A 13,725-nucleotide genomic window follows, 5' to 3' on the forward strand; every position below is an offset into this window, starting at 1 on the left:
TGTTGTTGTAAGATACTAACTTGACCTTAACTTTGTTTTGGCGCCCCCATATCTGAAGAGCACGAGCATACGTATTCTAGCAGAGTTCTCATAAAAAGACCTTGGGAGAACACACCGATCCCCTTTGATCCTGTCAGATAATGGGATTGTAAAACTAGAAAATATAATTTCAGAATTATGAGCTAAATAACGGACCATTACAAAGTTCGAGCTAGAACACTTCGAATAAAGCATTTTATTAAGTACGTGTGTGCTTATTTTGGTGATAATTATATATTTTTAAAACACGTATAGCCTATACATTTTAGTCATTTAGCAGACAGCTCTTCTCCACAGCGATTTACAGGAGAAATTATGGTTATGTGCCTTGCTCAAGGGCACATCAACAGACCTGTCGGTTACTGGCACAACGCTCCTAGCCGGTCGCCCCAAATACCAAAGATTAAAATATATCCTACAAACTATTCCCTCGAAAACCATATAACCATTTCTAAACGTAACAATAAATCAATTAAATGGTTTACTAGCAAACAAAACCATAAAGATCGTATAGGCTAAGGAGTAAGAGCTATATTCAGGAAGTAGTAAATTCATGTAGGTCTATTTATAGGAATAGCCTATCTGTGGTTGATGTGCCACTTGATCAAATAGCCCTCGTGTACGTGCTAGACAGATATTTAAATAGCATGGACCACTTGTGTTAGCGTGGAATTTTGAGCAGTTCATGTAGCCTCAAATGTCTACACGAATGTATGTATACATGTGCATAATACACACACTAGTCGGCATGGAATTGTATGAATTGATGAAAATGTTTTTTTGCTTTTCTAGATAAGTATATATATATATATATATATATATATATATATATATATATATATATGTATATATATATATATATATATATATATATATATATATATATATATATATATATATATATATATATATATATATATATTTAGCCGATATCACACACGATACTAACATTGAGCCAGTAAACAGCTCAAATTAGGTCTACTCATTAACTGGACCCCCAAGGCAGTTTTACTTTAATATAGAGAGAACGCTATAGCTTACCCAAGAGCTCTCATTCGATAGCAGCGCCAACAGCGGAAGGCATTATATAGCCTATGATTACGCATACATAAAAAAATAAGACAAAAACACGTTTACACACAATTATTATAGCCATGCGATAGACATGCAAACACTTACAAAATAAATAATCCCAAAAACTATTTTTCATGGTTCATTAAACCACCGACAAATACGAACTTGAGCTTGGACGAGCAATTCCTGTAGGCCCAGTTTGATTTCAGGCAGGACTGACCCGTCCAATCAGATATGTGCAATATCCATTTCTAACCATATAATCAATTTTTATTCGTCAATACAATACGACATATCCTACATAATTTATACATGTAGGCTACAGAGATTAAATTATAAATAACATTAATTTTGATACTGAAGAAACACAAAAATAAACTATTGCATAGCTATATTAAAAGTTCTATATAAAAACACAATAAACTCCTTTTTTTCTAAGAGTTATACGCTCAGAAATACTAAGTGTGGTCATTGAACAAAATAATTAGATGTATCCAATTAACCTAAATCGCATGCTTTACAAAACACAAGTTTAATTATGTGCCTTTCTGAAAATAAATAGAGTTTGAGGTTTGAAGCTTGTCTGAACAGAATCCGCACGAGGTCACTTTCAGGGCCCAAGGCTCTCAGTTCATGGAGAACGCATGCCCGCGCATCACTAGTCTCTTCTTTTTCATTCTGCGGTTCTGAAACCATATTTTGACTTGTTGATCACTCAACTCCAGTCTGTCAGATAGTTCCTTCCGTTTTTGCCTGTTTACGAATTCGTTCATCATGAATTCGTTCTCAAGTTCAGCAAGCTGTGGCTTTGTGTATGGTTTTCTCTTCTTTCTCAGTTTCGCTTGTGAAGAGCACCAGGGTGCGCCTGGAGAATGGAAAAACTGTCCTTAGCAACTTGTGGATCTCTTGGTATAAAACCCAACATGACATGCTGAAGAATCCAAAAGCAGGCATGGTCTGCAATTATCATCGCGTAAACATCAAATATAACAATAACTATGATTTGGAGGTGACGTTACTAAATTAAGAAATAAATAGTCTAGACATACAGAGCAGTTTAATTTTAAAATAACAAAAATCGTTAGATGCTTACCATCAGAAAAAGCCGTTCTGGCACATGCATTACTTGCAGATGGTTGAATTCGGGCAATTGAATTGGCCGACTGCTTGATGCCGGAGGCAATTGCCTGGTTGGTGTAATTCAGTTCGTGTTGTGCACCGGAATCATGTGACCGTCTGTCCAAGTTCGAAAATGCATATTTCGAGCTATCGGAACGGATAACTCCATGTTCACCATAAAAGGTCTGCGAGTGTCTAGCATGTTCTTCTGGTTTGTGGTTTACATCCTGAAAGTAGTATTTACTGGACTCGTCAAATGGTCCCTTGTTGTGGTCGTTGGGATGAGTATTTACAGGCACTGAATTGTGTAGAAACGGCGGAGAGTACCCACTAAAGGCGCGGCTCTGAGGCGGAGATGTGCACGAATTTGGGGAAGTCCACGGGAGCGAGCACACCTCTCGCCTGTTGTAGGAAATCTGATGCAGCTGGGGGAGATGAGCTCCATTGCTCCGCAAGTTGGAAAAATATAACGACTCCGGAATAGGGAAATTCAGAGAACCAACATAGCCAGAATTCAGAAGATTTTGCTCACACATTTCCATGAAGCTCTCTCAAACGCTTCTTACAACCCTTTTAGCGACTGCTAAATAATAAAGGAAAATGAATTGTTGATTTGTTAATGCAGTGTCACGTGATATGTAAAACATGTTGTTCAGTCCCACCATTGGCCTTAATACCGCAAGGAAATACATTCCATAAGGTAATGTGATGTTAAGAGAAGAATACCAATACATGTATAGGCCTATATAAAAAATACAAATGGGATTTTTTTTTTAAATAAAAGGTGTTTGTTAGATGGATACATTTAAATCGAAGAGACGATTTTCGATGCCAAGAGATTATTCGTATTGCTAAGGCGTTGTTGCTAGTTAGCTATTACCTACGATTTATTGTTATAATTTAAACAAAATATATGTTCAGTGCAAGACAATGTAATTTACACAAAATATGCTCAAGTTAAGAAAGAATGTAGCTAGTTCTACTTAGGTCTATCATATGCCAAGCTACTAAGATTTAGCTAAAATTATAAGGCAGCAGTGTAAAAACAAACATTTCGATAATGAAACCAACGTTTAGATGGATGATGGTTTGCTACGAAGACTATTCCTAAAACGTAATAACACTGGGTATGGTTGCCACAGTGGCAGAACGAAAGATATTTACCTTGTCAGTTCGGGGATTCGATTTTTACAACCTTTCAGTTACTAGTCCAACGCTTTTCCCACTGGGCTACCTGCCGCCCCGTTAATGCTATGCTTGATTACTGTCCATACAATTTCAACGCAATAATACTAGCTAATCCTACGGACAAATGTTGAGTATTACATACATCCTAAAATGGAATTCTTCCTCTTATCACAGCTCATGGACATAGCCCTACATATACCTCAAACGACTGAACATAGTTTTCGTATTCTTATTCTTATTATTACATTATTGGATTAAGTATATAGAAAAATAAGCCTGCAATGGTCAAACAAACAACACCGTAGCCTTGCATCACTTCAAATGAATTGCTTCTCTCAGTAAGACCACAATATGATAACTAATGAATAACCATATGGGAAGAAAATAGATATTATACGCCTACTGCTGTTCATCCTACCTTTTGTGCCATTTGAAAAATACCAATCCTATGGCTATGGTTAATTTGTTATTCAAATATACATCAACGTATTTTTTCCTTCACACTTTTAAATAGTACTATCTCTTGACATATATAGTAAAGAAATGTCCTCTTTTGATACGTTTCTTTAGCAAACCTAGTTATACATATATTAGCAACTGGATTAGACTACATATATATATATATATATATATATATATATATATATATATATATATATATATATATATATATATATATATATATATATATAAATCTATTTCACAACATAAATTGCTAGGTTCTGGATTTCTATAATATCGATATTAGAATAGTCTACTCTCAACACTTTTTTCATACTGACCCCTTGACATATCTCGATTAGTCATTTTACGTTCTCCTTAAGTTTCCCCAGCAAATCTAGACTGGATCCTCGGACACGAGAAAATGACAATTGTAAACCCTCCGTCTCCGGAAAGAAAGGCGACAGCCTGGCCTCCCATCTTTTACGAGTCTAGTAAACTTAAGAATAGATTAAAACGACATCATTTGAGCCATTGATACACAGGAAACGATGCTCCAAAATATGTTATATGAATATTACAATATGTTATATGGATATTACAATATGCTATATGAATATTACAATATGTTATATTAATATTACAATATGTTATATTAATATTACAATATGTTATATGAATATTACAATATGTTATATGAATATTACAATATGTTATATGAATATTACAATATGTTATATGAATATTACAATATGTTATATGAATATTACAAAATATTACAAAAGCCAAAGTTTTGCTTACTGAAAGCGTGTAATATCGGTATAGTTCAACGTCAAAGTCCAGAGAGCTTAGATTAATCAAAAACAGGTCCAAGTAGACTGGCTACATGTTCAGTGTGGTTTCTTTCTACAGTCGACTGTTCGCTTGTTAGAACAAATAAATTGCCTCTGGTCGCCTTTCTAGAACATATAATGCATACAACTTTTGATGTGGGTTGATCACTAGTAAGATAATTGCCATCACCCTGACAATTTAAACCCAGGCGTGTGTTTCATATGAACTCTTGTTGTTTTCTGTGCCTGGGTGGGTGTTGTAATGAAACAGGCACATCTCGAAGCCGTAACCTTCTGACCCGAAGCCCAGCGCGCTATCGACTATGCCCCAAAAGCATGCTCGAGTGGCAGAGTCGATATCCGCACTTAGAAACCCAGGGTCTTTACAGTATATTTTGCGTTGACATAGCAGGTTTTTACATTTTCACCAAACCGATTATGATTTTTCTTAATAAAAAATATAACGATTTTCCATCATCTCTGATAACTTTATTGGCAATATAAATGTATTTAAATTGTGTTTTTCGTAAAGAAAGTGGAGCAATCGCGTGCTGAATCCAGTAGATGGCGAAAATAGTCCATGAATAGTTGCCATTTTATTATTAATTCCTGTGATGAGATCATAGTCTGTAAATGTATTATAAGGTCAGAAAGAAAAAATGTATATAACATATTTTTTTTATAAACAAAGACTATGACATTTTTTAGATTGATCGATTAGATTGATTGATCGCAAAACTAAAAACGTGGACCTAAGTGCAAGTAGGCTACAAGTCTCAGCGTAGACCTACATGCCTTCACAGCCACATCGCAAAAAGTGTGTGTTGTTAGACCATAGTCTAAGATACACAATGAATGTTTAAGAACTGACTTGATACGTCTTAGAATTATGCGACATTTTGATTGTGTGAACAATTGTATTTTATTCACCCAATCATGCCAAATTCCCTCTTTGCTTTGGCTAAATGTTACATTATGAAAACAAATTCGCGTAATTGTAAATGTGTGGTCACGTATTCAAGCAGACCCATGCCCACCCATAAAAAATTAAATACATGTGTCAATAGACTTTAAGGGGCAGTTTCCCGGACACAGAAGCCTAGCCCTGGAATAAAAGGCACTTTTAATGGAGATTGAGAATGATTTGTTGTCTTTTTCTGGGTAAACCTACCCTAAATGTAATGCCCGTCGTCTAAATCTAGGTGATATGATATTATTACAATATACTTCAAATGTGGCCCAAGGCCTAAAATTTCAACAGTAACAAAAACATCTCAGAGATGTATATACAATTTAAACATACAAATATATGATTTAATATAAACAATAGACAGTGACTCAACCGATCAATTAGCAGGTATTAAAACACATTAATATAAATATTTACCAAAATAACTAATAGCTGAGACAATAATGATAATTTACTCGACGATTTTGAAACCATATTGTTGACTTGTCTCTCAGAAAGGTTGGTGGAAGAAGCGATCCGTAGTTTTTTCTCTTTGGTAATAAACTCTCGTAGTTCCTTGAGCTATAGTTTCGTGAAGGGCACCCGTTATTTCTCCAACGTCTGTATCAAGTGCTGACATCTGACTGGTTCATAATGTTTTCCTCTACACAAGTATGGAACGAGAAGAACGTAGATGTTTCGAGAAGAGGAAAATAATTTTGACATGATATTACCACAAACGTAAATGGCAGTTAGTAGTGTGGTCTTGAGTGTTTTCAGGCTAAAATACTGTGTTTATTCATTCTTCTGGAACCCTCGGGTAGGCTAACTACTTTTAAAAATTAAAGTACTAAAGCCATTGTAAGTGGGTGAAATAATAGTTCAAAATAGGTCAAAGAAGATATAACCGACCTGTGAGAGATGACTTGCGAGCCCTTGGTCTATTCTCTGGTATAATAGAGTGGACTGCACCATGAGCCCAGATCCATTGATGATAGTCCTCGATAGGTAAATCCCGCTCTTGCCTCGGATCTCCAGGACCAGCCCTGGTTACAACAGATACATCATGATATCCAGCGATTCTTGGGTAGCCTTGGGAAAACATCACCAACATCTTTCAATCTGGACTGCATTTTTACTGCAGTGTAGGAACTTTTTTTTTAAACACACCAAAAAAAAAACAAGGAATAAATGCATTGGTTTATCTGTGGAGTATCCAGACAGAGGATGGAGACTCCGGGGACGTTGATTTCATTACACCCTGTTGTAATATATTACTGTCAGGGAATTTGCATCCAAAGTAACTACTCCCGAAATGACAGCCAAAAGTGAGTGATGGATTTGCAGTTGCTGTAGACAGAGTTGCATATGGTCGAAGAGATTCTGAGCCAAGAGAGTTTGGTTTGACTTAAATTGTGTATACCCTTACTCCTGAAGCAGACCTGCTTGGGTGAGAGCCACGAGCAGATTAATACAAACTACGATTAACAGAGGAGATGTTATCTCCCAAGACCTTCATTTCAGTTTTGAAGAACAGCCACCGCCATTTCTCTCCATGGAAAACCTCACATAGTCCTCTCAGATCCACTAGGTACTGCATTGCAGCGCGTGAAACCAGACCAAGGATGAAGACAAATAAGCCATTATATATGTTTCGCCTGACTAATGACAAAACACTGACAACTAAATGTGGTTGGTCGGTTGCTTTCACGTGACATGCTATTGTGGTTTTGTTTTTTGGAAAGAATAATAGTAAAATAAGGAAAATGTGAATTATATAGTACTCAGGTTTCCAAAACTATAAAACGTAAAAACTGCAAGACATTTGAATATTAAATAGGCCTATGCTTAGGCATATATAAAATCATAAAGTGACTTCATAAGTGACTTCATAACAATGGTTTTGTATTGTCAACAAATGTATCAAAAGCCTATTTTATTCATCAATGACAGCTTTTATTAAACCGGATATATACAGGTTAATTTAGGCTATAACGTTTTCGTTGCCAACTTCGCCAAGACTTTCTCACGGCTGAACCTATCGGAACTGCAATCAACTACTGAAACAGCCTATTCATTTGCAAGGGTAAAAATACATCCCGAACTGAACAAACAAACAAAAAATCAGAACAGAAAAAAAGAAGGTTATTGTCTGAAAATGGGAGAAAAAAAACATGAACACGTTAAACATGGGAAGCAGCTAATAGCCCATTTTAAAAATGTTGCATGCTTTGTGTCGACTTCATTAGTTATTCTTAAAATATTTATTTCAAACTAGTTATGCAATTGTAATGAGAAAAGTCACAATGGTATATACAAAATAATTCCATGAAATAGCAATACAGGAATCAACATCTTTTTATATTCGTGTTAAAAACAATGAATGCATCACATTCACATATACACATTTTTTTTACCGAAAACAATGTTTTTCAAGCGGCTATTGGGATCGTTTTTTTCGTTGGGGAATACACAAACCACCGTGCTAGCTATGGTTGGAAAATGAGTCTACCACTATTCAAATATTTTAGTCCTTGAAAAAAACATTTTAAACTATTATTCAAGCCTTATACGTCCATTGGCATGGATGTCACTATAGAATCAATAACTCCAAACATTGTTCAAAGTCTTAGAATTGAATTTAGGCAATATGCAATTTCAGTAGGATCTCTTGTGAGGGTTTACTCTGCTCAAGGTTACGCCATATACTAAATAGTCAACTCCAATAAAAACAGACAACTGAGGTTGCTTTGCGTGATGTATTGTTGTCTCTACCTTCTTGCCCTTTGTGCTGTTTGTTGTCCGTGCCATGTTTTGTGCTGTTACCATGGTGTGTTGCTATCATGTTGTTGTCATGTTGTGTTGCTACCATGCTGTGTTGTCATGTGTTGCTGCCTTGCTATGTTGGTGTCTTAGGTCGCTCTTTATGTAGTGTTGTGTTGTCTCTCTTGTCATGATGTGTGTTTTGTCCTATATTTATATATTTTATTTTGTATTTTTAATCCCAGCCCCCATCCCCGCAGGAAGCCGTTTGTCTCTTGGTAGGCCGTCATTGTAAAATAATATTTTTTTCTTAAAAACTTCTTATGGCTGCAGGGGCAGTATTGAGTAGCATGGATGAAAGGTGCCCAGAGGTGCCCATAGTAAACAGCCTACTCCTCAGTGCCAGTTGCTAATATATGCATATTATTATTAGTATTGGATAGAAAACACTATAAAGTTTCTAAAGCTGTTTTAATGATGCCTGTGAGTATAACAGAACTCATATGGCAGGCAAAAACCTGAGAAGAAATCCAAACAGGAAGTGGGAAATCTGAGGTTGGTCGATTTTCAACCCAGCCCCTATACTGTACTATAAAATACAATTGTTAGACATGGAAATATAGATACACTTCTCCTTCAATGCAACCGCTGTACTCAGATTATTGCATGGTTTGCTTTTTTTTCCTTTAAAAAAAAATCTGACACAGCGGTTGCATTGAAGGAGAAGTGTATCTATATTTCCATGTCTAACAATTGTATTTTCATAGAAATTTATAATGAGTATTTCTGTAAAATGATGTGGCTCTCTGCAATATCACCGGATGTTTTTGGAACTAGTGAACATAATGCGCAAATGTATACTGAGATTTTTTTTATATAAATATGCACATTATCGAACAAAACATACATGTATTGTGTAACATGAAGTCCTATGAGTGTCATCTGATGAAGATCATCAAAGGCTAGTGATTCATTTTATCTCTATTTGTGCTTTTTGTGACTCCTCTCTTTGGCTGGAAAAATAGCAGAATGTTTCTGTGACTTGGCGGTGACCTAACATAATAATTTGTGGTGCTTTCGCTGTAAAGCCTATTTGAAATCGGACACTTTGGTGGGATTAACAACAAGATTACCTTTAAAATGGTATATGTTTGTGGAATTTTAATTACGAGATTTCTGTTGTTTGAATTTGGTGCTCTGCACTTTCACTGGCTGTTGTCATATCGATCCCGTTAACGGGATTGCAGCCCTACGAAGTTTTAACTGACTTAGATAAATAAAGGTTAAAATTCAAAGTAGCACGAAATGGAAACACTATCACACTTGAACATCACACCTAAACTTGCTGTCTGGACTTAACGATATAATAGACCCCCCCCCAAATAAAGGCATGTTGTCAATAGAAAGTTGTGTTCTTCAAATCAAATCAAATAAAGATCGAAAACATGGAGCATACAACACAATGCGTAGCTGCACATCAAATCTGATGAAAGCTACAGTGTATTCAGAAATTATTCAGAGCCCTTGACTTTTTAGAAATGTTGTTACATTACAGCCTTAATCTAAAATTGATTCAATTGTGCCACCCCCCAATCAAGCTACATACAATACCCCATAATCACGAAGCAAAAACTGGTGTTCAGAAATGTTTGCAAATGTATAAAATAAAAAAAATGGAAATATCACATTTACATAAGTATTCAGACCCTTTACTCTGTACTTTGTTGAAGCACCTTTGGCAGCGATTACAGCCTCGAGTCTTCTTGGGTATTATGCTACAAGCTTAGCACACCTATATTTGGGCAGTGTCTCCCATTCTTCTCTGCAGATCCTCTCAAGCTCTGTCAGGTTGGAAGGGGAGCGTTGCTGCACAGCTATTTTCAGGTCTCTCCAGAGATGCTTGATCGGATTCAATTCCGGGCTCTGGCCACTCTAGGAGATTCAGGGACTTGTCCCGCAGCCACTCCTGCGTTGTCTTGGCTGTGTGCTTAGGGTCATTGTCCTGTTGGAAGGTGAACCTTCTCATCAGTCTGAGGTCCTGAGTGCTCTGGAGCAGGTTTTTCATCGAGGATCTCTCTGTACTTTGCTCCGTTCATCTTTCCCTTGATCCTGACTAGTCTCCCAGTGACTAGTCAGGCACTGAAGAACTAGTCCCAGTGACAAGTCTGCCACTGAAGAACATCCCCACAGCATGATGCCGCCACCACCATGCTTCACCATAGGGATGGGGACAGGTTTCCTCCAGACGTGACACTTGGCATTCAGGCCAAAGAGTTGAATCTTGGTTTCGCCAGACCAGGGAATCTTGTTTCTCATGGTCTGAGTCTTTAGGTGCCTTTTGGAAAACTCCAAGTAGCCTGTCATGTGCCTTTTATTGAGGAGTGGCTTCCGTCTGGACACTCCACCATAAAGGCCTGATTGGTGGAGTGCTGAAGAGATGTTTGTCCTTCTGGAAGGTTCTCCCATCTCCACAGAGGATCTCTAGAGATGAGTCACCGCCCTGACCAAGGCCCTTCTCCCCCCATTGCTCATTTTGGCCGGGTAGCCAGCTCTAGGAAGAGTCTTGTTTCTTGGGGACCTTCAATGCTGCAGACATTTTTTGGTACCCTTTTCCGAATCTGTGCCTCTACAGAATCCTGTCTCAGCACTCCACGGACAATTCCTTCGACCTCATGGCTTGGTTTTTGCTCTGACATGCACTGTCAACTGTGGGACCTTACAGTGCCTTGCGAAAGTATTCGGCCCCCTTGAACTTTGCGACCTTTTGCCACATTTCAGGCTTCAAACATAAAGATATAAAACTGTATTTTTTTGTGAAGAATCAACAACAAGTGGGACACAATCATGAAGTGGAACGACATTTATTGGATATTTCAAACTTTTTTAGCAAATCAAAAACTGAAAAATTGGGAGTGCAAAATTATTCAGCCCCCTTAAGTTAATACTTTGTAGCGCCACCTTTTGCTGCAATTACAGCTGTAAGTTGCTTGGGGTATGTCTCTATCAGTTTTGCACATCGAGAGACTGAAATTTTTTCCCATTCCTCCTTGCAAAACAGCTCGAGCTCAGTGAGGTTGGATGGAGAGCATTTGTGAACCGCAGTGTTCAGTTCTTTCCACAGATTCTCGATTGGATTCAGGTCTGGACTTTGACTTGGCCATTCTAACACCTGGATATGTTTATTTTTGAACCATTCCATTGTAGATTTTGCTTTATGTTTTGGATCATTGTCTTGTTGGAAGACAAATCTCCGTCCCAGTCTCAGGTCTTTTGCAGACTCCATCAGGTTTTCTTCCAGAATGGTCCTGTATTTGGCTCCATCCATCTTCCCATCAATTTTAACCATCTTCCCTGTCCCTGCTGAAGAAAAGCAGGCCCAAACCATGATGCTGCCACCACCATGTTTGACAGTGGGGATGGTGTGTTCAGCTGTGTTGCTTTTACGCCAAACATAACGTTTTGCATTGTTGCCAAAAAGTTCAATTTTGGTTTCATCTGACCAGAGCACCTTCTTCCACATGTTTGGTTTGTCTCCCAGGTGGCTTGTGGCAAACTTTAAACGACACTTTTTATGGATATCTTTAAGAAATGGCTTTCTTCTTGCCACTCTTCCATAAAGGCCAGATTTGTGCAATATACGACTGATTGTTGTCCTATGGACAGAGTCTCCCACCTCAGCTGTAGATCTCTGCAGTTCATCCAGAGTGATCATGGGCCTCTTGGCTGCATCTCTGATCAGTCTTCTCCTTGTATGAGCTGAAAGTTTAGAGGGACGGCCAGGTCTTGGTAGATTTGCAGTGGTCTGATACTCCTTCCATTTCAATATTATCGCTTGCACAGTGCTCCTTGGGATGTTTAAAGCTTGGGAAATCTTTTTGTATCCAAATCCGGCTTTAAACTTCTTCACAACAGTATCTCGGACCTGCCTGGTGTGTTCCTTGTTCTTCATGATGCTCTCTGCGCTTTTGACGGACCTCTGAGACTATCACAGTGCAGATGCATTTATACGGAGACTTGATTACACACAGGTGGATTGTATTTATCATCATTAGTCATTTAGGTCAACATTGGATCATTCAGAGATCCTCACTGAACTTCTGGAGAGAGTTTGCTGCACTGAAAGTAAAGGGGCTGAATAATTTTGCACGCCCAATTTTTCAGTTTTTGATTTGTTAAAAAAGTTTGAAATATCCAATAAATGTCGTTCCACTTCATGATTGTGTCCCACTTGTTGTTGATTCTTCACAAAAAAATACAGTTTTATATCTTTATGTTTGAAGCCTGAAATGTGGCAAAAGGTCGCAAAGTTCAAGGGGGCCGGATACTTTCGCAAGGCACTGTATATAGACAGGTGTGTGCCGTCTCCAAATCATGTTCAATCAACTGAATTTGGACTCCAGGTGGACTCCAATCAAGTTTTATTTTTTTTTCTCCAATCAAGACTTTATTTTTTCTATTGTGTTATTGACTGTATGCTTGTTTATTCCATGTGTAACACTGTGTTGTTGTTTGTGTCGCACTGCTTTGCTTTATCTTGGCCAGGTCGCAGTTGTAAATGAGAACTTGTTCTCAACTAGCCTACCTGGTTACATAAAAGTTAAATAAAAATAAATAAAAGAAAAATAAATATCTCAAGGATGATCAATGGAAACCGAATGCACCCAAGTCTCATAGCAAAGGGTCTGAATATTTATGTAAATAATGTTTGTTTTTGTTTTTATAAATTTTAAAACATTTCTAACAACCTGTTTTTGCTTTTTCGTTATGGGGTACTGTGATGTCATTATGGGGTATTGTGATGTCATGATGGGTTATTGTGTGTAGATTGCTTAGGATTTTAATGTATGTCATGTATTTTAGAATAAGGCTGTAGCATAACAAAATGTGGAAAAAGTCAAGGGGTCTGAATACTTTCCGAAGGCACTGTATATTTCCTTTATAGTTTCTGTATTTCTAACGGCCATAACAGTGGCACACACAGACTAGACGTTCTAATACGCTCATAACTAGTTGAATTCCTAAGGTCGAATCAGTCGGTGTACAGCGAGTGTAACCTTTCGCTGTGAGTACAGTTTGGGGCATAATACTTGCATTTGAAGATTCTGTTGTTGCTAATGAATAGAGTATACCTTCTAGCACAAATCTATGGTCTTAAAGGGTGGCAGCCTGCAATGGTAGAAGGTTATCACTAGATGGCTCTATCAGTTTACATTGAGAATGGATTCATCAATTGTGGAGACTGCAGTAGCTGAATATCCATCACAGTCCAAAGCAAGTTCTACACCTGTGGGTTTAAATTACTTCCTAACGAGCACAATT

The 13,725-nt window shown here is 37.5% G+C and overlaps 1 protein-coding gene and 1 pseudogene across 1 annotated transcript; both read right to left on the reverse strand.

Moving 5' to 3' along the window:
- Positions 1 to 1,739: 1,739 nt before the first annotated feature.
- On the reverse strand, positions 1,740 to 2,774 carry LOC139380338 (homeobox protein Hox-D12a-like). Its single transcript, XM_071122953.1, has 2 exons — positions 2,207 to 2,774; positions 1,740 to 1,978 (listed from the first exon to the last, which is right to left on the reverse strand). Exons 1-2 carry the CDS (start codon positions 2,772 to 2,774, stop codon positions 1,740 to 1,742), a joined length of 807 nt encoding a protein of 268 aa, XP_070979054.1.
- Positions 2,775 to 6,535: 3,761 nt separating this feature from the next.
- On the reverse strand, positions 6,536 to 7,162 carry LOC139380139 (homeobox protein Hox-D13-like; annotated as a pseudogene).
- Between the last annotated feature and the right edge of the window lie 6,563 nt (positions 7,163 to 13,725).

The sequence above is a fragment of the Oncorhynchus clarkii genome, chromosome 22 (genome assembly GCF_045791955.1).
Source record: "Oncorhynchus clarkii lewisi isolate Uvic-CL-2024 chromosome 22, UVic_Ocla_1.0, whole genome shotgun sequence".
NCBI classification, from domain to species: Eukaryota; Metazoa; Chordata; class Actinopteri; order Salmoniformes; family Salmonidae; genus Oncorhynchus; species Oncorhynchus clarkii.